The following is a 23,851-nucleotide window of genomic DNA, read 5'->3' as shown; positions in this document are numbered from 1 at the left end:
CATATCCAAAGGGCTTTACAAACTTCACAACACTATGTCACATCATTATCATTGCTGCCCAAGGTGATACTTCAACATTCTTTGCCCTGCATAAGAGTTGCCTCAGTATAGTGCACACTATTAATTAGCCACATGAATAAACTATCATTTCGTTGGCCCTACCCGTTTTCTTTTTACCTAATCTTTCCATTAGTTTTACCAATTGTGCTATGAATCAAGTCCAAGTTTGTCACAGGGTCCCCCACATTAATTGAGCTTTTGAAATCCTCAGAATTTCTCAAGTCCTCTGGACTAGATGCTTCAAATATTACTTTATGAGGTCATCACATTCCTGCCTTTGACCTTCATGTTACATCACTTCCTGAAAATGTTTTCCTTGCAAGAGCCCATCAAGTTATTGCCTTTCCTTCACTTACATAGACTCTAAAACCTGAATCTCTTAGGAGAAACCCTCCTGTATCCAAAGTTATAGCTTTCCTGGATATTGTCCTACATGAGATGCAGATCTCAAAACCACTCTGTCTCTATTGCTAAAAGAAAGCTCTCCTTAAAATGTTTGTATTTTTATAAGTAATATTCACCATTCATAGAGCCCCAAGTAATATTAATAGTACTTGTATATTATTTTAAAGTTTGTAGAAATGTTTTACATATACTATCTAATCTGAGATTCACAAAAACCATTTGAGGTATGTTTTATCATCTCCATATTATTATATGGGAAAACTGAGACTCAGAATTTGTTACTTGCCCACTGTCAAGAATCAGAATTTGAACTCATGAGTTTTGTGCTATTGTTACAATATTCCACCTCAAATTGGAATGATCCTGTCTGAAGTGGGACTAAAACATACAATCACTGTGGTTTAAATCTCTACGTCTTCTCATCAATATACCATCCTCTCTACTGTAATTTTATGGCCATTTTATTTCCTGAAGCTCTTCCAAACATATGCTCTGCTCTATAACCAAAGCTGCCTTCCTCCCTCCTACACCTTCAGATACGTATTCATACTCACCTCCTTATCTTTATTTCACTTGAAATATATCCCCAACCTGACTCTCCTAGTCATTTCCTCCTGGTCAAATCCTGCTGATCAACATCCAATAATTTTTCATTCAGGATTTTATTGTCTTGTATTTTATTCTATTTCACAGAAGTTAAATCTCATATCCACAAAAATAATAATGTGACTTCATTTCAAAAAGGACACATGTTAGCTATTTCCCACATTGTAGTCTAATCCAGGTTCCCAGAAGAGTACTTTTATTCCATTGTAAGTAATTTTTTCTGTTGATGTCATCTGTCTTAAGGCAGGAAGGTGCTTTTTTTTAAAATGCAATATAAGAGAAGGAACTTCAATGGAGACAAAAACAAGCAAGACAAATTTGAAACTAATATGTTAGATATCATATACTTTTTATTAATTTTTTTTGTTTTCAGTTCTGAATTCTTTGCAACCTATTCTCACCATCACCCATTGAGAAGGCAAGAAATGTGATACACATTATACATATGAAGTAATGTAAAACATTTCCACATTAGCCGTGTTGCAAACACAAACACACCACACACACACACTTTTTAAAAGCAAGTGAAATGTACTAGACACTTCATATCCAGTTTTTATTATCTGTACTTTATATATAAAAATGAGCATGTTCTCTGATGTTTGTTAAGTCCAGAATAACAAAAAAAGTATATTATTAAAGTCTCCCCAAAAATAAATTTTAAATTTTATTGAAAAATAACAAAAGACTTGAGAAGAGGATCTCTCAGACCATCACTAAAGAGTCCCATCAGTGAGTGGGTATGCAAGAGTGCTTTCTGATGGTCACAGGAGTGAATCTTATTGTTCTCTTCTACAAAGAGCCTTCCAATCATTTTGGTCTTCAAGGTTGGTCACAGGGTTTCTGTTTACATTTCAGTCTTACCTTCTATTGTCTAATGCTACAACCAGTTTAATTTTATGAAAAAGTACACTAGAATTCCTAGAATATAAAAAAAGAAAACTTTTGTATAAATACTTTGGCATCAGAAATCTCTCTTTTACACACTAAATTGCATACTCCATTTTTTGGTACTGCAACAATTTAATTCAAAAAAGACAAAGCACATAGTACTATCTAAGAACAAGGATAATACAAGTGAACCATCTGCCAGCAAATGGTAATTAGAGAAATATGGCTCGGTTCATTTTCCTGTACAGCTCCAGTCTGTTAATGCCCACTGTTCCCACCTTTGTGGAATTGTAGCCCTATATATCTTAGACGTACAGTGTCATAGATTTCAAGCTGGAAGGGATCTCTGTGGTCATGAGTTCAGTCTCCCTATTTTACAAAGGATGCAACAAATGCCCAAAGAGATTAAAGGATTTGTTGGCGATCACATCTTTCATAAGTAGCAGTGCTAGGATTCCATGGCCTTTGTATCTAATAATATGGTGCTATTAATATCTTCTGCAAAACCATTTGGGATTTTAGTCTCAAATTCTTCTGGGTGTTTTCTTTCTGAAAATCAAATAAAACAGGGGGAAACACCCCACTATCTCTACCTTCTATCCTCATTAGCTGTGTTCATGCTATATCTTATGTTGATTTTTAGGCCCCACCAGAAGGAGTACTACCCAATATAGAGGTTATTCCAGTAGTTCTCAGAATCCGAACTACCCCATGAGAGCTGCTCCCCCACCTCCAGGTAAGTATACCTGGTTCTTCTACTTAAACATTGTTTCTTGAGTTAATCCCAATAAATATAAACTTACTTGTTATATCTGCAAAACTTATTAGTAAATGAAACTATCAGTAAATAGACTCAAAGCATTTACTGAGTCTGAGAATCAGTTTGGAACAATTGAGAACACAGGATCTTGAAAGTTATGACTTCACTGACCACTTGGATAGCATTTGAATTCTATAGCTGAATTAACTATTTACATTTCATTACCTAACTGAAGGAAACATCCTTCTATCAATTATAATGGAAGGAAGTCCTCATTCATTACATTCATTTTCCTACTCAGCTATTAAGACATAGGATGCTTTCTTTATCATAATGTAAAGTTGACCAGGCTTTCATTTATAATTTACTAGTGGTTTACAAGCCCTAATGAGAAGTGAGGAAAATGTCCTTCTTGGTCAAACATTACCTAGAGTACTACAACTCCACTACCCTCCAAAGTCCAGGGTTTAAAAGTGAGAGAATTTTTAGAGACTTGGGGGGATTTAATAACCAAAATTTTTTTTCATTTTTAAGAAATAAAAAAAATTAATATGCTACAATTGCAAAATAAATTGAGACTTTTCTTTAAAGAATCTGGTTAATATTAGAAAAGAATCCACTATCTGTCTGGGCCTTTTCCTATTATTCCTATTCAGCATTAACATTTCATTTTATAATTGAAACTGAATGCTGTGAAATTATTTCCCCTCCAAAACCATCTGCGTCCAGTGGCCAGATTTAGATCAGGATGACTGGAGATGGCCTTGGATAAGATAGCATAAACCTCCCTCTCCCAAAATAAAAATTCAGCAAAAATTTATATTTTTTATTTAGTTTTTTAAACTTTGTTTTAAAATGTGCAAGGACTTTTGAGAATTGGAGGTTTTGGATTTCAAGGCTAAAAGGGTCATCTTACCAGCTCAGCTTCTTTCAGGGTAAGACTTCACTCATCATGCCAAAGAGGTGAGTGTAGCCTTTTATTAGAGTTTTCTAGGACAAGTAATTAAACAGATTGCTTCAGTCCCCTGCTCTGGCATCCCATATCACATTGGAGTTTTCAACATACACTGTTGAATTTTGAGTCTGAGTGTGAGAGATTGGGTTCCTGCCTCCTTTTGTCCTGTGCATAGTGGGACCTGTCACTACTTAAAATAGAGGCTTTCCCAAAGATGGTAAAAAGTAGGAAACTGAACAGAGATTCCTACATTGTTCAAGCTAGAAGGGATCTGAGTGAGACCTTGTCTAGCCCAACCTCCCCTGACCAAGTTTTTACAGACAGGAAATAGAAGTGACTTTCCAATTGTAAGTGGATGACTCAGCCAAGACTACATCTCCTTAAGCATCATGTGAGAACCAAAGTGCATTTTTCTCCTGGCTTGCATATAAATTTGCTTAAGAAGGAATGAAACCCAAGTCAGCCCAGCCTAAGACTGCCCCCTTGTTTCTTCTTCACCCTGAAGCAGGAAGCTGGCATCAGAGGAGGCCCAAGTGCAGAATAACACTGACCCTTTTTGTCTATGGGAAAGAGACCAAGAAAAGGCAGACTGGCATTGGCTCAAGGAGAAGAAATCACATAGGGTTGAAATTTGATCTTTTTGACAACTAACTTATATTTGGCTTAGAGTTCTCCCAATCCCAATGGATTTAAGCAAAGGGTATTTACCACTGCATGCGTCAAGCTCATTTTTTTTTTAAGTGTTCCCTAAAGAAAATTTGGAATCTGGCCTCAGGAGGAATTGTGTGGCCTGCTAGCTAGACAGTGGCCTACTTGCCTGCCTAGTTTTTGGCCAGCCCTCTTAGGAAACAGCCATGTATTTTTTCCCTTTTGGCCACATCAGTACACACACACACCAAACAGCTGCAGTTGCTATCCAGCCCAGGCAGTTAGCCTCCTCAGGCCCCCTCCTAATCCAATTCCTAGTACCACCTTGTTTGACTGTTTTTATGGAGTCAGTGAGAAGATGGTGACTATCTGATTTGTAGTAAACCTTTAAAATGCACAGCTGAAAGTTGGATGTAAACGTATGAAAAGTATGGAATGTTCTTTAGAGACTTCAAGAAAGAGTGATTAGCTGTATTAATTCAGTTCAGAAAAACTAAGCAGTATTTTCTCCTCTCTCTCCTTCCATTTTCTGTCTAGGATATCATCAAAATGGAGTCATCAAAACCTCCCAGTTTGTCCCCCATCCCCAGGCTCCTGGAAATACAAGGTCCAATCAGAAAGGCCTTTATACATCTATGACACGTCCACCCTTACCTCGACAACAATCGACTGGCTCTGACCGAGTTTCCCAGCAGCTTGAAAGCCTGGACTTCTTAAAGGTCCCAGATCAAGGAGCAGCTGGGTGAGTCTCCACATAGCACTAGCTCAGGAGGGCAACTTGTGTCCCTTCAATAGCAATACAGGTTCTGAAACATCTTTGTTCCATTTTTATATACTATGTGCCCTTTAAGAAAGATATTGTTGGGGTTATAACAGAAAGAGAGGCTATTGACTAGATCTTGGGGTTTAAGTAATACAACAAATTCCCAGTGGAAGAATTTTCTGCTAATTCAAGATGGCACCTTTCCTGATAGTTAGTAATACAGAGTTGTTTATATCACTGCAAGATTAAGTAACATGCCAGCACATGCAGCCAGTCAGTCAAAAAAGCATTTATTAAGCATTTAGTTGGAGCCAGCTTTGGTTGTTGTTCAGTGGTGTCCAATCCATTTGAAGTTTTGCAGATGTGGAAATTGAGTCAGACAAGGTTAAGTGACTTGGCCAGGGTCAACGACTAATAACTATCTGAGGCCAGATATGAACTCACAAAGATGAGGCTCCCTGACTCCAGGCTGGGCACTCTATCCTTTTCACCACCTAGCATCTAGATAATAAAAAAGGCAAAACATAATCATTGCCCTCAAGGAATTTCCATTCTAATGGAAAGATATAACAAGATATAAACAGAGTATATGAAGGCAACTTGAAAGGAGAAATTATCAGCATCTGGGGAGACCAGGAAAGGCATAAAGGAATACACAGAATTTGAATGGGTATCAGAATTGTCTTTCAAGATTTGTATTCCACTCCAAAGTCATATGATTGATGAGAATGATTCGGAGGCTTTTCAGTTTATTCCTGAATCAAAGGACTGAGGTGTTATTAAGTGGTTTTAATCTTCCAAAGAGCACAGATTATGGCGACCTGGTTGTGTGTGTGTGTGATTCAAAGGAGTTTTAGCCACAAAAAGGACAAGGCAGAGATGCATACAGCTTTGATATATTCAGAGCATTCCTGAGGAGATACTCTTATATGTCTGGTCTTCACAAAATTACTGGTATGTAAGAAGAAACAAGTGCTTGTATTACATAGTAAATAGGTGAGATGATCTGCATAAGAATATAAGAGAATACAAGTCACATGAGTATTACATTTTTAAAAAACTTATTGGATCTCCCATTTTTTAATATCATTCATTTCCTGACATTTCTTCACCTTAGAACTCTTCTTTGTATCTTCCCTTACTCCCTCTCCAAAAACAAACAAACAAACAAACAAACAAAAAAAAAAAAAACCACCACTGTTAAGTGAAAATCAACCTATAAAGTAATCCTTACATATACACATGACCACACATGCCACCTTCTGTGCCTCTGGTTCCCCAACCTCCTTAATAAAAGGAGGGAACCATGTTTCATCATCTATCCTCTGAGAATAAGTTTGGTAATTACATTTAATCTGCATTTAGATGCTCATTAAGGATGTGTTTCTTCTGAATGTTGTAGTATATTACTCTACTGGTCTTGCATCAGTTCCTACAGATTTTCTCGCAGTTCTCCAAATTCATTCTGTTTTTTATGGCACAAAGAAAATTGTTAAATTAATTAAAATTTTTACTCTGGGCTCATGCTTTGGGTAGAGGTACATGACTATGCTGTAAAAATAAGGGCCATGCCTAGGGTTAGGGTTACGTTTTTTATCCGAAGTTTCAGTTCCTTAGCTTCCTATCACCTACTTGAAAAAGCCCATTCTCTGCCTCTTCCTATTCATCTATGGGTCCACATCATTGTCCATCTGTATATACATACTGTTGATCAGACTTGACATGGTGGGTCGAAAAGCCAAACTCTTTTGAATGATTACAGATCTCTCCCAGGATGCTAAGTGTTGATGTATTCAACGTGTCATCCAGAAATAGAACCATCTGGAGGACCTCATCAGGACCCCCCTTTGACTTAAACTCTGCACTTGATTTCTCCATTGTAGTGGCTAATCTTTCAGAGAGCATTTGTTTTATGACTTCCCTGATATTTGTTATAAAAGAATTGTTGAACAGGAACTATTTCTATTATTATGTCCTCTTCCAAGGAATCTTAAATGATTTTAATGCATAGAGGAGACACTTTGTTGTAATGGAGTCTGTGAGGTGCTGTTTTACCAAATTGAATGTTTTTTTCATGATCAAACAAGAAGCATAATGGGATATTATAGTCCTAATATCTTTGAGTTGGTGTAAATGTAATTCTTTATTTAATATAGCTTACAAAAGTCTTTCTTAAGCTCTGCCAATGCCTTCATTGAGGATGTCCTCTATTTACATAGAATTAATTTTCAAGGACTCTATATAGAAAGCAGAATGGGCATCTAAGTTAGGAAGTAATTCTCTCTACTAATGCAAGCCAGATAAATGTTCTCAGCTGCCTTTTTTGTATTAAGGTGTTGTTGACTCGTATCTTCTCCTTCAGCACCCTCATAATTGTCTTGCCTTCACAATGAGTCTCCTCTATACTTTGTCCAATCTGGCTACTTTTTCTGGCTTGATTCTCCTTTGAGCCTATTCTACTTTCCAGTTTCACTGGATCTGGGATGTTCAACTATAGTGGTTTCAGCATCTTTGATTGTGGGGGGGAGGGGGGAGTCATTTTGTTAAAATGGGGATTTTTTTTTACACTTTTTACAAATCTATTTTTCTTCTATTTGAGGTCTCTCCATTTTCTTTCTGGAATGCTTTTGGATGACCTTACTTAGTTGGATATCTCGCCAAGATTTCTTTGAATTTCTACCCTTCACTGCTTGTTGTTTTGAAACAGTATTTTTCATGTGTCCATATATTTTTGTGTGTGTAAGATCTTATAAACTAATTTATATTCTAACCTAGTGTTGCATTTGGCTTCCATCTCTCTTCCATTTGGCAAGTATATCAGACATTTGCTGACTAAAGCACTTTTTGAGCTCCTCTGGTCTCTTTATTGTGAGAAATATGTCTTCAAAACTTATATTATAGCCATTGTCTGTATTGTTTCTGTTGTCAATTTATAATTTTTAATTTTCAATTCTTGTTTAAGCAGCTTAAAGTTGAGTTTTGTCAATTGTGCACCGTATCTTTTATTCATTATCACTCTTCAAAACTAATTTTGTTCTTAGCTTTGACAAGTTGATGAGAACTGACTCAGAGAGAATTCCTACATTAATACCAAGTCTTCCTTTTGATTGGAATTTCATTTTTTTTATTTTTTTGCTAAGACAGTTGGGGGTTCAGTGACTTGCCCAGGGTCACAAAGCTAGGAAGTAGAATTTCATCTTTTTTGTTCTTTGTGGTATCACTTGATATTATCCATATCTAAGGATCATCAATTCTTTTTTCAAAGAAAGCATCAGAGGTGTGAAGCTCCTCTGTATTCTACAAGTCTCTCTCATTCCTTTTTTTTCCTGAACTATGCCATCTCATGTATTTCTCTTACCTTTTATGCCTTTGAATTCACAACATGGCATATACATTGTTTAAAAGGTTATCAAGTGCTTCAAAGAGCTTCTCACTGTCTTCTTCATCAGTGCATGGAGTTGAACAATCTAGTTGTTTTCATGGTTATCTTTTATTAAATGTTTATCATCAAAACTGCAACACATAAGGATACACAATATCCCATGCAATAATGTTTCTTGTTGCCTACAAGAATACACCAAAACCCTCTCAGCCAAGTCTCTTTTAATTATCTTTCCAAGGAGAACTATTTTGTTGCAATTTCATTCTGCTGGTTTTATTTATAGTGACAATATCTAAATTGATATGATGCAGGTTCTCCAAAGCCATGTATGCTCTTTGATCCTTTAACAAATATCTCACATTTAAAATACCGAAAATCAAATTAAAGTTTATTGGTTTTCTAAAAACTTTGATTCTCCACAAAGACTGTTCTGAAGCTTCATTGTAGCATAGCAATCACCCTGGATTCTTGAAGGCTACACTATTGGATTGTACACTTACAAGCTCTACCATTCTGAAAAGACTTTAAATAGACCCTCAGTAAGAGAAAAACCAACATAGCTAACTAAAGAACACACATCACCCGCTATTGAGTAAAGACTCAGCAAATCTTTTGACTCTAGTAATAACAGCTGTGAAACAGCTCTTCATCTGCTTCCACTTTGTATCCCTTCCCCTGGATGGGCAACAACCATTCATTTAATTTGAAATTAAACTTACACTTGGGTAGCTAGATGTAGACATCATACTACTTTCCCCAGCACTTTTCTCCCCTATATCAAAAACCTTTACAACAGGGGGTCCTTAATGGAGTTTTTTGGTGCTTTGGCAATCTGGCAAAGCCTGTTTTCAGAACAATGTTTTTAAAGGAACAAAAATATATAGATTTGTAAAGGAAACTAATTATACTGAAACCTATTTATTGAGATAGTTGAAAAAAATCAGTTCCCGAGCCCCTAAATAGCTAGTTCCTTCTCTGTAAAATGACCAGCTTTACTATAGCTGTGTTACAGATGGGAAAAGTTGGCCTTAAACAGAAAATAAATAGCTAGCAGGTAGTCATATTAACTCGCCCTGGAATGGGTTCTCAAGATGGTTTCCCCAGAGTACTCAGTATAATTAGATGTCTTCTGCCTTAAATTGGGCCAGAAGGTGACTGTTTTCTGACTGGCTGTGCTTAATAAAGTCAGGATTTTTCCTTGTAATGCTGTTGGGAAAGTGAGGCGGCTGACATAGCCGAATGAACACCACTATAAGCTGGAGTTACGCACTTGTAAATCACAATGACGCCAGTTGGGCTAAACGGCCCCTCCCTCCGAGAGCAACCGGAGCTGCCACCGTTGGACAGGGCTGTCTTGCCAGGGGCAAGCACTGGTGCAGCGGGTGAGCCTTTGGGCCGCATGTGGCACCTCCTGTACATGCCGTGCCATTCCAGGGTAGACAGGGTGTGAAAACCAAGCAGTAAAGTAAAACAAACTAAATCCCTTTGCTGTCTTTCCTGCTCCCTGCTTGTTTCAAAGTTGGCAGTCCCCAAAACTCCCTCCTGTCCACTTTGCAAGTTACAAGCTCATACACTGGACAAATGGCAACATCTGTCGGCCAAAAACAGGCAGTTTAGAAAATTTGTGTCTTAACCCAGCTGGCACATGTGCAGCTTTAGCTGCCTGGCACCCCCCCTGGGCTGTACAGCATGCCCTTTATTTCCTTTGCAGCCAAAGATCATGCATCTAGATTTTAGTTCATTATCTCAGCCACTAACTATGCCATTAACAGGAGGACTGGTATTTCCATATATTCATTAGCCAATTACAATGCATAAGCTGATTGCCTACTGTGTGCAGAACACTGTGTGAAGCACAGGAGGGTTCAACATGTTCAGAATCACTATCTTTTTTTCTTTTGTGAACAAAAATCTAATGTAACTGTCCTGTGTCCCTAACAGCCTGAGAGCGGAGCTTTTTCTAAAATTTTATAAAAGGACAAGAGGGTGAATTTCTCTTCTTTGAAGCCAGAGAGCTTGTACAGGATGTTTCAGAAGCTACAAGATTACCTAAAGATAATAGTTTTTCTTATGCCAAGAAGAATCGAATTTGTCTTCTATTATAGGAGGCTGTTAGAACATTGTCCTGGGCCCAAAAGGGAATTCCTAGATCCCATAAGGCAGCCAAATGAGGATCATGATGGTTTAAAATGGATGCTTAGATATTATTTCAGAAACACAAATTCATGCATATCCACAGATAATACTTGTAAAGCATTTTGTCAGCTATATAAATGTGCATTATTATTATTAACCTAATTTTAAAAACTCTCAGGAACAACAACTTTTTAGCACTTAATATTTGGCAGAACCAAGACTAATACTGCCCTGTCCTCTCACCCTTTTGGCTCATCTTTTTGTTTTTCTTTAGGAGAGAGAAAAAGTATAATTGGCGTAAACTGATATTCGTCTTGGTGGCTCATCCACTTATCATCTGGATCCAATATTTCAAAAGGTCTGCAGTTTCATCAGTGCAGGCACTCCTAATGTTGATTACAGCCCTACTGTGCCGTGGTGGAGGGTCTTTGTATATTGCTCTGAGCCAAAATGTTGTTATCTGGTAGCTAATCTTCTGGCACTTGCGGCCCTCTCTAAATTTAGCAGGGCTGGGTTTGAGAAAGCAAATAGGTAGTTTTTCTCTGGGTCTGGACTCAAAACCTTTCTCTTTTGGTCAGACCTGCCTGGTTTTTGTTCCACCAGCCTTACTAAAGTTATCCCTGCTCAACTATAAAGTAAAAGTGTGGGTATCACTTGGTTTCTTCCAAAAAGCTTAACTTTACAACAGCATTATGTGTGTGTTTAATCTTTAAAGTCTGTCAGTGACAGGGAAAAACCATGTAATTCTTCTGTCCTCATAAAATTCAATCCTTATAAAAGGAGGGAAGACCAGTAACCAGGCCTAGAAAAACCTGGCATAATAAACAGCAACAATTTGACACGGTCTTACTATAAATCAGAGCCAGTTGGATGAATTAGGAGTATATATTAGCAGTAATGACAACTAATAGCAAAAGGTTAGACAGGTGGCCAAGGACCAAGAACAATTCAAGTGTGTAATGGTCAAAAAAGGAAAATCATGGCAGTATAGTAGACTAATGAGCATCTGGAACTCAGACTGAGAATGCATAGTAGGTAAAAGATACTAGCCCAAAGGGCAGTTAGCTGGCACAGTGTTTAAAGCCCTGAGTATCTGTACTCAGAAAGACTCATTTTTCCTGAGATCAAATATGGCTTCAGAAATGAGCCTCGAAAAGAAAATGGCAGACCACTCCAAATGTTTGCCAAGAAAACTCCAAATGATCATGAAGAGTCAGACACAGATGAAACCATTGAACAACAAAAAAACAGCCCAAAGGGTGAAGCTTGGTACTGAGCCAACCTAAACCTATGGCATAATAAACCTGCTGTTCAGATCCTATCGACATGAAATAGGCCATGGCTGTCAGTGAGCTGTAGCTTACACTAATGAGTCTATGTTTGGAAGGGCAAATTAGTCTCAAAAATAAGAGTTTATAAAGTTTCTTTTTTGTTGTTGATAGACCTATAGTACAGGCACAACTGGCTGTTAAGTAGCGCTTTCTTTTGACCACTTTGCATTTTGTCTTTGCCAGCATCCTTATCAACTTAAAAGTCAGTTCCCAGAAATACTAGAAAGTCGTTGGAGTTTTTTGTCTTTCTTGGACTATGCAGAGTCCCCATCTAGTGGTGCAAAAAGTAACTTCAGTCTATTTGCCTAAATAGGTGTTGGGGCAAATGAGCAGTTTCCAAAAGGAAGAAGGGGAAATAGTGATACAGCCTGTAGAGTTAAGTCTTCATGAGTGCAAGTCACACAATATGGAAAATCTCGCTGGCCAAGCTTGCTAACTCGTATCATCCTATGTGCTTTGTTGTTGGAGAGAGCTATTAGCAGTTACACAAAAGGAGATGGATGTTATTTAACTCCATTTCCAGAGGAAAGCCAGCACAAAATAGGAAAAAAAGGCATATTCAATAGCCTTCTGGTCTGGGGAATCCCCAGCAGAATAGGTCTTGATAACTATGCCCATAAAAGATAGTAGGAAATCCAAGTCCCTTATGGGGACCCCATATGTAACTATTTGCCAAATCTTATTATTTCTATTTCTACAACATTTTCCCTACTTGTTCTTATTCTGTATTGAAAAGTTCTTTAATTTAATTAGTCTTTCTTTCTCCAGTTATTCTCTTTCCTACAGCTTCCAAACTGATATAGGAAGGGGAAGGAGATATGAGAAGGGGAGAGGATGATGGAAAAGAGTACATATTAGGGGAGGTATGGTTAAAAGCAAAATACTTTTGAGAAAGGACAGGATGAAGGGAAAGAGAGAATAGAATGTGGTGAGCTTTTTCTTCTCAAAACGCAGCCAGGTGATAAAAGTTCAGATCTTTTATTATCCCAATATGGCCCAGTTAGCTTAGAGGCCTATCTCTCTGCTTGGTTCCAAGAGCTCTCTCCGAATGTCACCAAATCCAAAGGTCTGGTCCTTCAGCCTCTGCCTCTGCTTTCTTCAGCCTCCAGCCAGCTCCAGTCTTCATGTCATTCCGGTGAAATCTCGACTTGTAGCGTCTTCCTCTCTCTGAAGAACTTCGACTGGCCCATTGGCCTATTTATGCTCCTTCCAGAGAGAGGGATTATGGGTTTTCTCCCATAGTGCTCTCTGGCCCAATGATTTCAAGGGAGGTGTGAACTCATTGAACTCCAATGAGTAAAGGTGTGAACACAAGCCTTGTATTGATTAGTTCTACTTAGTACCTTGTTTCAGGTTCTGGCCAAAACATCTTCTTGTAAGATTAGATCAACTCTAATTAGTTAGCAGTTAGTAAGGATTCCAACAATAGAATAAACAGGAGAGATATACAATTAGCGATAGTAATTGTGAAAAAAATTTTGAAGCAAATTTCTCTGATGAAGACCTTCTTTGTCAAACATATAGAGAACTGAGTCAAATTTATTTTTAAAAAAATTTTTGCCACCATCAAACACATTCATTCGTGCCAGTCACTCTCTTAAAGATGCAGAAACAAATACATAGAAGTCCTTGCCTTTGAGGAACTTATATTTTATTGGGGTGGATAAAATAAATGTATACATAATTTTGTAAAGTATAAATTCAAAGCCATTTCAAGGAGGATGCTAACAGCTGGAGGTGGGTATGAAGAATGTGGCACTTGAATGAAGCCTGTAAAATAGCTAGATATTCAAATAAGTAGAAATGAGAGAAGAGCTAACACTCAAGGAAGGGGAGATAGCCAGTCCAAAAGCTTGGAGTTGGGAGTTGGACTATCATGCATGAAGTACAGCAAAAGCAGTAGAGGTGAATTGTAAAATGAACCAAGTAAGTTGGAGCTAGATTGTGTAGGGCTTTAAACAACAAAGGAGCTTGCATCGTTGAGGTAACAGGGAGACACCAGGATTTTTTTAAATAAGAGAGAGGAATAGTCAAATCTATGCTTCAAGAATTCCAGTTTGGAAGCTGTGCAGAAGAGGGAGTAGAGAGCAACTTGAGAAAGGCAGACGAATTAGGAGCTATTACAATCGTTTAGGTTGATGGCTGTATCAGTGGAGAAAATGGAGACAGAAAATATTGTAGAGATAGAAATGATAAAACTTGGCAAAGATATGAGTGGTGAGAAAGAATGACTGGATAGAGAGATGAACCTGAGATCAAGAATAATGGTAGTGCCTTTAACAAAAATAGGCAAGTTTGGAAAAGGAGCGGGTTTTGGACACGTTGAGTTACAAATACAGCCATTCATTTAAAAATTTCTGATAGGCAATTTGTGCTATGGATTGGAACTTGGGTAGGAGAGATGATCTTTGGACCTATGGAGGTTGCCAAGAGAAAATTTATAGTGTAGAAAGAATACAGAGCCTTAGCTGAGTATATTCACAGCTTGGGGGCTAGATACAGGTGATGTTCCAGTGACGTAAGGAAAACCGAGAGAGAAAAGAATATCCATAGAAAACTAGAGTTGTTAATCCTCTCTTGGGAATAACCATATATAGCCAAGCTCACAAATTGCCCTTTGCTCATATATGTAGTACTTTTGATTAACAAGCATGTCTGTGCTAGTGATGTTTAAATAAGATCAACAGGGGGAAAGTCTCTGGGTCAGTGTTCTGTTCTACACTGCTCATCACGTTAGGTCAATACACGGCCATTCTGACCAACACAAGACCCTTGGGCCTGCTTTCTCTTCTGTTATGACAGCAAAGCTAATTAAGTGACTTATGAGCAACTGGAAGCAAAATATTGTCAGCTCCCCATGATAGTGGGAAGAAGTAAAACTTCAATGATCTAAGATGCAAAGAGTACCCTGATCTCTGATAAAGTATGATAGACCCCAGTTTCTTAAACTGGTTTGCAGCCCCATCTGGGGTCTCATAATTGAATTTGGGGGTTGCAAAATTATGATTTATTATTAGTAAATCTTTGTATATCTATTTTAAATACCCCTATACCTGGGGTCATGTAAAAATATCTCGGGAGAAAAGGGGTTGCAAGTAGAAAAAAGTGCCAAATAGAGGAATATATTTAAAAGGATTGCACATATTTAACCTACAACAGATTGCTTGCTGTCTTGGGGAGGTAGGGAGAAAAATTGGAACACAATGTTTTGTGAAAATGAATGTTGAAAACTATCTTTATATGTATTTGGTAAAGTAAACTACTAACAAAAAAGAAGTCCTGGGCTAGAAAACTTTAGCATCACACTGCTCATTCATACTCATTTGAATGTACTGTTGATCAAAGAACATTTCTTTTATATGTATGTGTTGTTTGTATATATTTTTATGAGTATATCTAATTTCGCTGAGTTCCTTGAGGACTATTGTGATAGTGGGTTTTTTTCCTATGTAGCTTAATGCTACACATTAATATAAGAGACACTTAATAAAAACTTGTTAATTGACTTATAGACAAATAAACGTATCCAGAGGAAAGTCTTCAGGAACATGAGGGGTCTGCAAACCATGTTATGACAAACAGAGGGACTAAGGATGCTTATTTTGAAGAACAGAAGACTTAGATTGGGGAGCACATTCAAGTATTCAAAGGGATTTTGTGGAAGAATAGATGTTGTGTATAGCACCAAAGGATTACAGAGAGATAGGAGTAACTAGATGATGCAGTGGATAGAGCACCAGCCCTGAGGTCAGGAGGACCTGAGTTCAAATCTGCCCTCAGATACTTAATATTTCCTAGCTGTGTGACCCTGGCAAGTCACTTAACCCCAAATGCCTCACACTCAAATTACAGAGGTATATCTGGGGTCAATATAAAGAATTTTCTAATAGCCCAACAGTCAAATGAGCTCCTCGTCACTGGAAGAACTCAAAGACCAAATTCAAAGTCTAACTTGCACATACAGCCCACCAAAACTCCCAAATCTGGCCAAACCAAATTAAAATATAATTGAAAAAATGGTTAACAAATAAATGAAATTACAATAAAACACAGATGATGCTAATTTGTGGTTTTCTAAGCTAATAGGCAGCCAAGGAATCTGGCTCCTTTTGAATTTGACACTCCTGGCATAGAGATGACCTATCAGGGATAGAAAGGATTCTCACCTGGGTTCAGAGGTTAGATTACTTGACCTCTAAAATCCTTTCCAACTTGATAAAATTCTGTGATTTTTGTGATCATCCACTAAGAACGTACACTAATGTGTACACTAATGTACACTGTGATTTTTATGATCATCCACCCACTAAGAATGAAATTTAAGACATCTGTAATTTTCTGGACTAATGAACTTTGATTTAGTTTAGGAAAGGTACATTCTGAGAAAGTATATAAGAAATAGGCTTCCTGCCATTTCTATCATGGGATAGAATTTGAAAGGAGAAAGACAATAGTGTGGCCAGTACCTGCTAAAAAAAATCCAGCAATGCAAAGTGGAATGCTGTTTGCCCTCTCTATATCTTCTTCTCTTCCCTTCCCCCAACATATATTCTCCCTACACATTTGCCTGGCTCCCTATCAGCACAAACACATGCCTTCTCTCAAGGCATGGGCTCAGTTCAATGGTAAATAATACTCCATTATCTCAAAGCTGTAATGGATTCAAAAAAGCTCCAGCTGCTGAATGACGAGTGTCTTGTTTAGCCAAATGAAATGACTCAGAACAAAGGGAGTGTTGCAAATCTTAAGTGAAGAGAATGCTTGAGTCATTTTGGTTAAAGTAGGGATTTTGGCTGAATTCTGATGGCTTGTCTTTGCTGCCTTGATTGAGTACGTAAATTTTCAAGTTTCTTTTTTTGGGGGGAGGGGAGAGAGGGACTATAGGAAATTGTCCCAAGGAAGCAAACTGAGACCTATAATCTCATGCATTTCCAACTCTCACCTTCCACCACCATCCGCTACCTTTTAGTAGACATAAACAGTTCTCTTCAGAGCGTGTTGGCAGAGGTACACTTAGTTAATAAGTGCCTCCCTGCACAGCCTAAAGAAGCTGGTCTGGCCCAAGAGCAGCAACTGAGTTTTCAGGTGATCTGCTTGAATGTTTTTATTAAAATTTTTATTATTATTTACCTTTTTGGATGGTAATTTATTAGTATAACCCCCTCCATCTTGAATTCTTTGTCATAAATGAAGTTAAAATGTCAATCATCAGAGGCAATATTCTGCACTCTAAAGGAAGCAAGGGGGTGCATTTTTTCATTTGTATTCTGAGAAGTGCTTTCTTTCATTTATTTTCTGAGATGAGCACTGCATCAATTCATAGTTCTTTCATGTTTCTCTCAATCCCTCATACTTAAGTATTTCTCACAGAAAAACAATATTCCATTACATTCACATACTGTAATTAGTTCAGTCTTTCCTAGTCAATAGGTGCCTATTTTTTCCTGGCTTTTTTTTTTTTACCACATAAATATATTGACATAAATGGCATCTTTCTTTCTGTCTTGAACTTCCCTGAGATAAATGGGTAGAAGTTGGAACTTTAGGTGAAGAGTGTGAGCAGTTAAGATTAATTTATATAATTTCAAATTGTTTCATAGATAAATGGGAAGAATTCACAGCTTTAACTAACCAATCTTGTAAAAATTAGAAATACTGATTGCTTTGTCAGTGATTACAGTAGTCAAAACCTTCATTCACATATCTGATCAGTCTTTCAACAAGTGGCTGTGATAGATGTTTTAGGAGATATAGAAGCAGGATAAGATAGTCTTTGTTCTTAAAGGCTCCTGGGGAGAACAAGTGAACTTTTATACATACACACATGTGTGCATGCATACGTGTGATTCCCCCACCCCAATGTGAATTATTCTATGAATCTGTGACATGCTTGTATATACCCTCAGTGATGGTAAATTTGGGAGAAAAACACAAAACATTCAGAAACAAGTCAGCTGAATAAGGTGAGCTATTATAATTAGTAATATCACTTGGGGTTTAAGGTAAAGCATAATCCCAAGAATAAGGAAACTAACTTTTTTTCTGGGGTTATGATGTGGCTAGTCCTTAGGGGTTTAAGGTAAAGCATAATCCCAAGAATAAGGAAACTAACTTTTTTCTGGGGTTATGATGTGGCTGGCCCTGAAGGCAGTCCTTCAAGAGGCATATAGCATGTGTTTTGAGCATAGGGCCTTCATTGGAATAAATGCAAATTTTTCCAGGGAGATGGTTTGAAAGGAAAAAATGCTGTCACATTTTTTCATGCTTTTTTTTTTTGTGGGGGGGGAGGTTCCTCTTTCACATGCTACTACTGATTCACTATACAATTCAAACTTTCCTCTATCCCAGGCTACTAACTTCTACAAGCTACTAACAGCTTGGTTCCAGTTCGAATAGGTTTCAACTTCTGTGTCTGATTCCAACAGCTCCTTCATGCTTTCTCTTCTCTCTGAAGACCTATTGCTAGCCTGGTTTAAGTCTTTATCTCCTCTCAGCTGTTATAGCCTCTGTTCTATCTCCTACTGTCTTCCATACAGCTGCTGAATTAGTATTCCTAAAACACAGGTTTGACCATTTCACTTCCCTGCTCAAGAATCCTTATTGACTCCCTATTGTCTCTAAGATAAAATAAAACCTTCATATGGCAATGAAAGGGCTTCACAGTCTGGCCCCAGCCAACCTTTCCAAACCTCAGATTTTTCTCCTTCCAATACAATGGTCATGATACACTGATCTACTATTCTCCAATCTCATGTGACTGTTTGCGAAGCCTTTCTTGAAGTGTACTTCCTCCTCTTATGTCTGCCTCTTAAGAGCCCTTGATTTCTTTTAAGACCAGGTTCAGGTAAAATCTCCTCTGCTCCTCCTATTTGTTAAAATTCTGCATTTCCTTACGACTAAGAACTGAAAAGAAATGTGGACCCTCTCCTTTTATAAATAAGATAAATGAACCCCAGGGAGGTGGAGTAAATTGTCCAGGGTCACACAGATAGTAAGCGTTACAGCAGGATCTGACTCCAGAATCCCTGACTCCAGAGCCACTTTTTTCCTCAGCATTTTTTGTATGCCCAGCACCTGATATGGTGCTTTGCACAAAGAAGGTTCCTAGTAGTTTCTGTAGAATTCAGTTGCTTCCAGTTCTCCCCACTGAGAGAAGCACCAATCAGGAGCCACGCCAACTTGTGCTAATGGTGCATTTTTCCTGGCATACAGAAGCAGACAAATATTCTCTCTTGCCCACACCCAGTATTTAGTTTGCTTTGTGCTCTCCAGCCTGCTTTAATGGAAATGTCAGCTGTATTTTTCTTATAATGGGATTTGACCTTCCATAAGTGGAAAATAAAATAACTACTTCTTAGCTTCTTTCCCACCTCCAGTCCCTCCTTCCTTTTTTTTTATTTGCTTATTGCAGAGAAATCAGATGACTCCTCTTAATACCTAGGCTAATGGGCTTTTATTAGTACAGTGCTGACATAGTCTCAATATAAGCTACTTTAATTAAGAAACTACTTACACCGCATACTTTCACAGTAAGCATTTCTCAGAACAGGAAAGCTGGGATTTTCAATAAACATTAACTAGGAAATGATTTAACGCCTGAGATGCATAGCAGGTGTATTTGCCTCTCAAAGGAAAGCAAAGCAGTTTGGATGCATGAAAAAGAGGTCAGTCCCAGGGAGTGGATATTGCGTGACCTTTAGGTTCTGTTCCCGCCCCACTCCCCGAACCATTCTTCCGGGATGGAAGGGCTCTGCCACATTCCTGGTACTCTGCCTAAGTTCCAAAGGAATGAGTGAGTCTCACAGCAGGAGGAACATCTCCCCCTGCTGGTTCTTGGGGCTCCACTCTCCTACCCAACAGCCCTCTCCCTCACCTCCATACCCACCTGTTTGTGATTATAGTGAGCCAGGTGTGCTCACCAGCAGCTTGTCATCTCTAATCTGTCTCCCAACCCCCAATTTTCTCTGAAGGTAGGAGCAAAAGATGAGCAGAAATACTTCCCGGTGATATTTAAAAAAAAAAAAAAAACCACTTTTATACTGTGCTTCCTGTGCAAGTATGCAATCAAGCTTTTGCATGCATGATTTCATCTTATTAGAAAGCACTGATTAAGCACCTACTGTGTGCTAGACAGTAGGGATACAATAAATAAACAAAAATGGAATCCTCCTTTTGAGAACCTTACATTTGCTCAAGAAAGCTTGAGCAACAGAGCAGATGATTTCCTTCTACTTGATTCCTCAATCAAGTCTAAATCATAGTATAGTAATATAGGTTTTAAAGCTGAAAAGGACCCCTAACATCAACTTTTTTGTCTTGGACCCCGTCTCAGAACAAGGTTTGAAAATGCATAAAATATGTTGTATGGAATTACAAAAAAAAAATCAATTATACCAAAATACAATTATCAAAGTATTTTTATTTAATATCAAACTTTTTGGAACACGCTATATTTGTATTCCCCATGCATAATATATAGGCATTTAATCAAGATTTTTTATGTAATAAATAAGAAGTCTCCCAAAATCTTTTTTGAAATTTTTTGTCATTCTGAAGAAAAATAAAAAGCAATAAACATGAAGATTTTCAGATACAAAGTAGTACAGAAAATAAGGATTGTATACGAAATTATGTCTCATTACAGAGATATCAATTCCAAATACAAGCGTATATATGCATAAATGTGTGTATATGTATATTTAAAATTTGTAAACCCCTGTATTATCTAAATGAAGAAATTGATACAGAGGAGGATGCTCATTGTCAAATAGTAAGTTCCACAGTATTCTTATAGAGATAGGAAATAGCAAAATTAAGAGGAAGCCAAGAAATGGCCGGCTGAATAGATAGATAGATAGACAAATAGAAAAAAATTACATATTTAATATGTGTTATAGGCTAAGTGATCAGTGGATAAATAATACTGGGCCTGGAGTCAGGAAGCCCCAAGTTTGAATCTGGCCTTAGATACTTAGTGGCTGTATGAGTCCGAGCAAGTTACTTAATTCTGTTTGCCTCAGTTTCCTCATTTAAAATGAGCTAGAGAAGGAAATGGCAAAGCACTCCAGTATCTTTGCCAAGAAAACCCTAAGGACAGTAGCATCCATGTGGTCACAAAGAGTTGGACATGAATGAACAACAACAATACACACACAAACATATCCATAAAATCTTTATGTGAACAATTTACATATGTATGAGAAGGAAGGGAATTGGGAGGTTTCATAAATGATATTCTACCAGAAAAATATATTTTGACAACTGAAAAGCATAGAAGCTACAAGAGTTCATGAGATTTATGTTGCTTTTTTTTTAACCATTTGATTGAGTAATAAAATCGGGTGTAAAATGAAATTGTATAATTTTAGCTGTACTAAAGGCATCAGGTCATCTCCTATGAGTTTGCACAGGCTTGGTATGCACATCCTGCTCCTCTCTGTCTCTTGGAATCCCTAGTTTTTCTTCAAAGTTTAGCTTATTCAGCCTTCCCCAGTTCCTTCACCTGCTAGTACTTTTCATTTCCAACACCACCGCATCTACTCACCTTTATTTGTTTTGTATGTCCTTCTAGGTATCTGTTGTTTTCTCCAAAGGAATTTATGTCCCTTGATGGCAGAAATTGTTTTATTTTCTTTGTATTCCCAGCATCTGGGATGCAGTAGGAGCTTAGTGTAAGGTTTGTCCATTCTTAGAGCCTTGCTGGAGCACTGACAGATGATATTTTAAAATATACAACCTATGTCTTTAAAATGAAAGACTTTCAGCCAACATGAAAAAATTAAAGAATTGGATTATGTAATGATTTTCCCTTTTTTTTTTTCCTTTCTATGAATAGACTGGCAGAAGAAAGATAAGTCGTGATACATAACTATTTTTCAAATTAAGTTCAACTAGTCTAAAGAAACTGTATGTGTATGTGTGCATGTGTATACACATACATACACACACACACACAACACACACACACACAGTGATAGCACATTTATCTGGAGACAACAGGAGGACTTCTCTTTATGTTTTCTCCTTCCTCCAGTAGTCTTCCTCCCTTCTCGAAGACTTTCCAACTTTTTTTCTAGCCCTGTTGCTATAACAAAACTTCTCTTAGAAAAAGGCTGTCTGCTGTCACTGATTTAAAGTTAAGTGTGAATTTAAGGCATGGTGGTCTTTCTCACATATTAAATTTTGGGATGAAGTTTTATCTTTAGTTAAAGGAATTTTAGACGTTAATTAAGATGGTTCTAAAATGACCACTAAGTACTTGCTTTCTCTGTCTTATGTGGAAATAATTACATAACCTACTCATTAATGACAGAGATATGACACAGCCCCCATCACAACTAAACAAATTGTATGTGAACATCATCAGAAATTATTACACTGTTAAGAAATGACTAATCGAGAATTCAGAGACATGATGAAATAGTAAGCTCCAGAGATTAAAACAAGCAGGACCAGGAGAAGAATTTGCGTAATGAACACAATAATGTAAAGAAAAACAATATTCAGAGATATAACTGATTGATGCAATAATCAACTGTGATTTTGGAGGACTGGTGAGGAAAGCATGTTGCTTGCTTCTCAAAAGAGAGGTGGTGGGCTATGTGAGTGAAATGAGGAACCCATTTTCAGACATGGAAAATGTATTGCTTTGTTTTGCTTACATATATTTCTTTATGACAGGAAAAGAACCATTGGAAAATGACATGTCATCAAAGGAATAAAAAAAAAAACATAAAAAATACACACACACACACACACACACACACACACACACACACACATGATCTTCACTAAAAATGTGCCTGGTGTGGAGCTGTCTCCATCTCAAAAGTCAGTCATTCCTGTGCAGTGAGAATGCCCCATAGACTATGTATAGTCACCATTCTCTTTCTCCTCTCTACAGTGTCCGGAGACAGACGACAAATCGGCCTCCCCCAGCAGGTGGCAGACCCAAGCCCCAGCCCAAACCTAAGCCTCAGGTACCACAGTGCAAGGCTCTGTATGCTTACGATGCTCAGGACACAGATGAACTCAGCTTTAATGCCAATGATATCATCGATATTATCAAAGAAGGTAAGAGATTGATCATCTGGAAACGCTTATCATTGCACCAGGTTGGGTGGCCAAAATACAGAAACAAGCTGGGAGATTCAGAACCTGGGGTCAGAAAGCCAGGGCTTAAGGAATCTGCAGTTACTGGTGCTCAGAAAATGGTGTGTTTTGCAGATGCAGACAGATCTCAAGATGTAAGTCAGGTGCATCATTTAAATCAGAACATCACGATATGAGCCAATTTTGCAGTGAAAAAAACCCTGAGTTCAAATATTCAACTTACAGAGTTCCTGATTAGACAGAACTTTTTTACTTTTTTTTTTTTTGGGGGGGGGGTGTGAGGTGGGGGAGAGACTGAGACAATTGGGGTTGACTTGCTCAGGGTCGCACAGCTAGGAAGAGTTAAGTTTCTGAGGTCAGATTTGAACTCGGGTCCTCCTGACTTCAGGGCTGGTGCTTTATCCACTGCACCACCAGCTGCCTCTATGAATCCTCTTTCATTTGATTCCCACAACCACACTTGGGGAGAAGTGCTATTATTGTCCCCATTTTACCCTTCTGGAAATTGAGGCAGAGGGTAAGTGATTAGTCCAGAGTCACAGCTGAGACTTATCTGAGATCATAGTGAACTTGATACTCCAAGTTCAGCCTTCTAGCCACTACTTCACCTACCTACACTGAAAAGAAATATGACTGAGTCTTGTGAGCTTCAAGCTTATCAGTTATCCAAAAGCAAGCTCACAGTATCACAGAGAGATGGAGGAACAGACCTAAAGCCCTACTCTGGGGGAGTTCACAGGAGAGACAGACAGGAGAAGGAAGATGAGGGAAGGGGAAGAAAGGAGATGGCTAGTTACCCTCT

General features: G+C 37.9%; 1 protein-coding gene across 1 annotated transcript in view; it reads left to right on the top strand.

Moving 5' to 3' along the window:
• Positions 1–23,851, top strand: part of MYO1E (myosin IE) — a 222,286-nt gene that overhangs the window by 196,819 nt on the left and 1,616 nt on the right. The window contains exons 25-27 of the mRNA XM_051980739.1: positions 2,606–2,698; positions 4,863–5,067; positions 22,841–23,010. Coding sequence (XP_051836699.1) covers positions 2,606–2,698; positions 4,863–5,067; positions 22,841–23,010 — 468 coding nt within the window. The remainder of the gene's footprint in view (positions 1–2,605; positions 2,699–4,862; positions 5,068–22,840; positions 23,011–23,851) is intronic.

The sequence above is a fragment of the Antechinus flavipes genome, chromosome 2 (assembly GCF_016432865.1).
Source record: "Antechinus flavipes isolate AdamAnt ecotype Samford, QLD, Australia chromosome 2, AdamAnt_v2, whole genome shotgun sequence".
In the NCBI taxonomy this organism is placed as follows: domain Eukaryota; kingdom Metazoa; phylum Chordata; class Mammalia; order Dasyuromorphia; family Dasyuridae; genus Antechinus; species Antechinus flavipes.
Note: the sequence above shows the minus strand (reverse complement) of the source record. Positions and strands in the feature narration are given on the sequence as shown.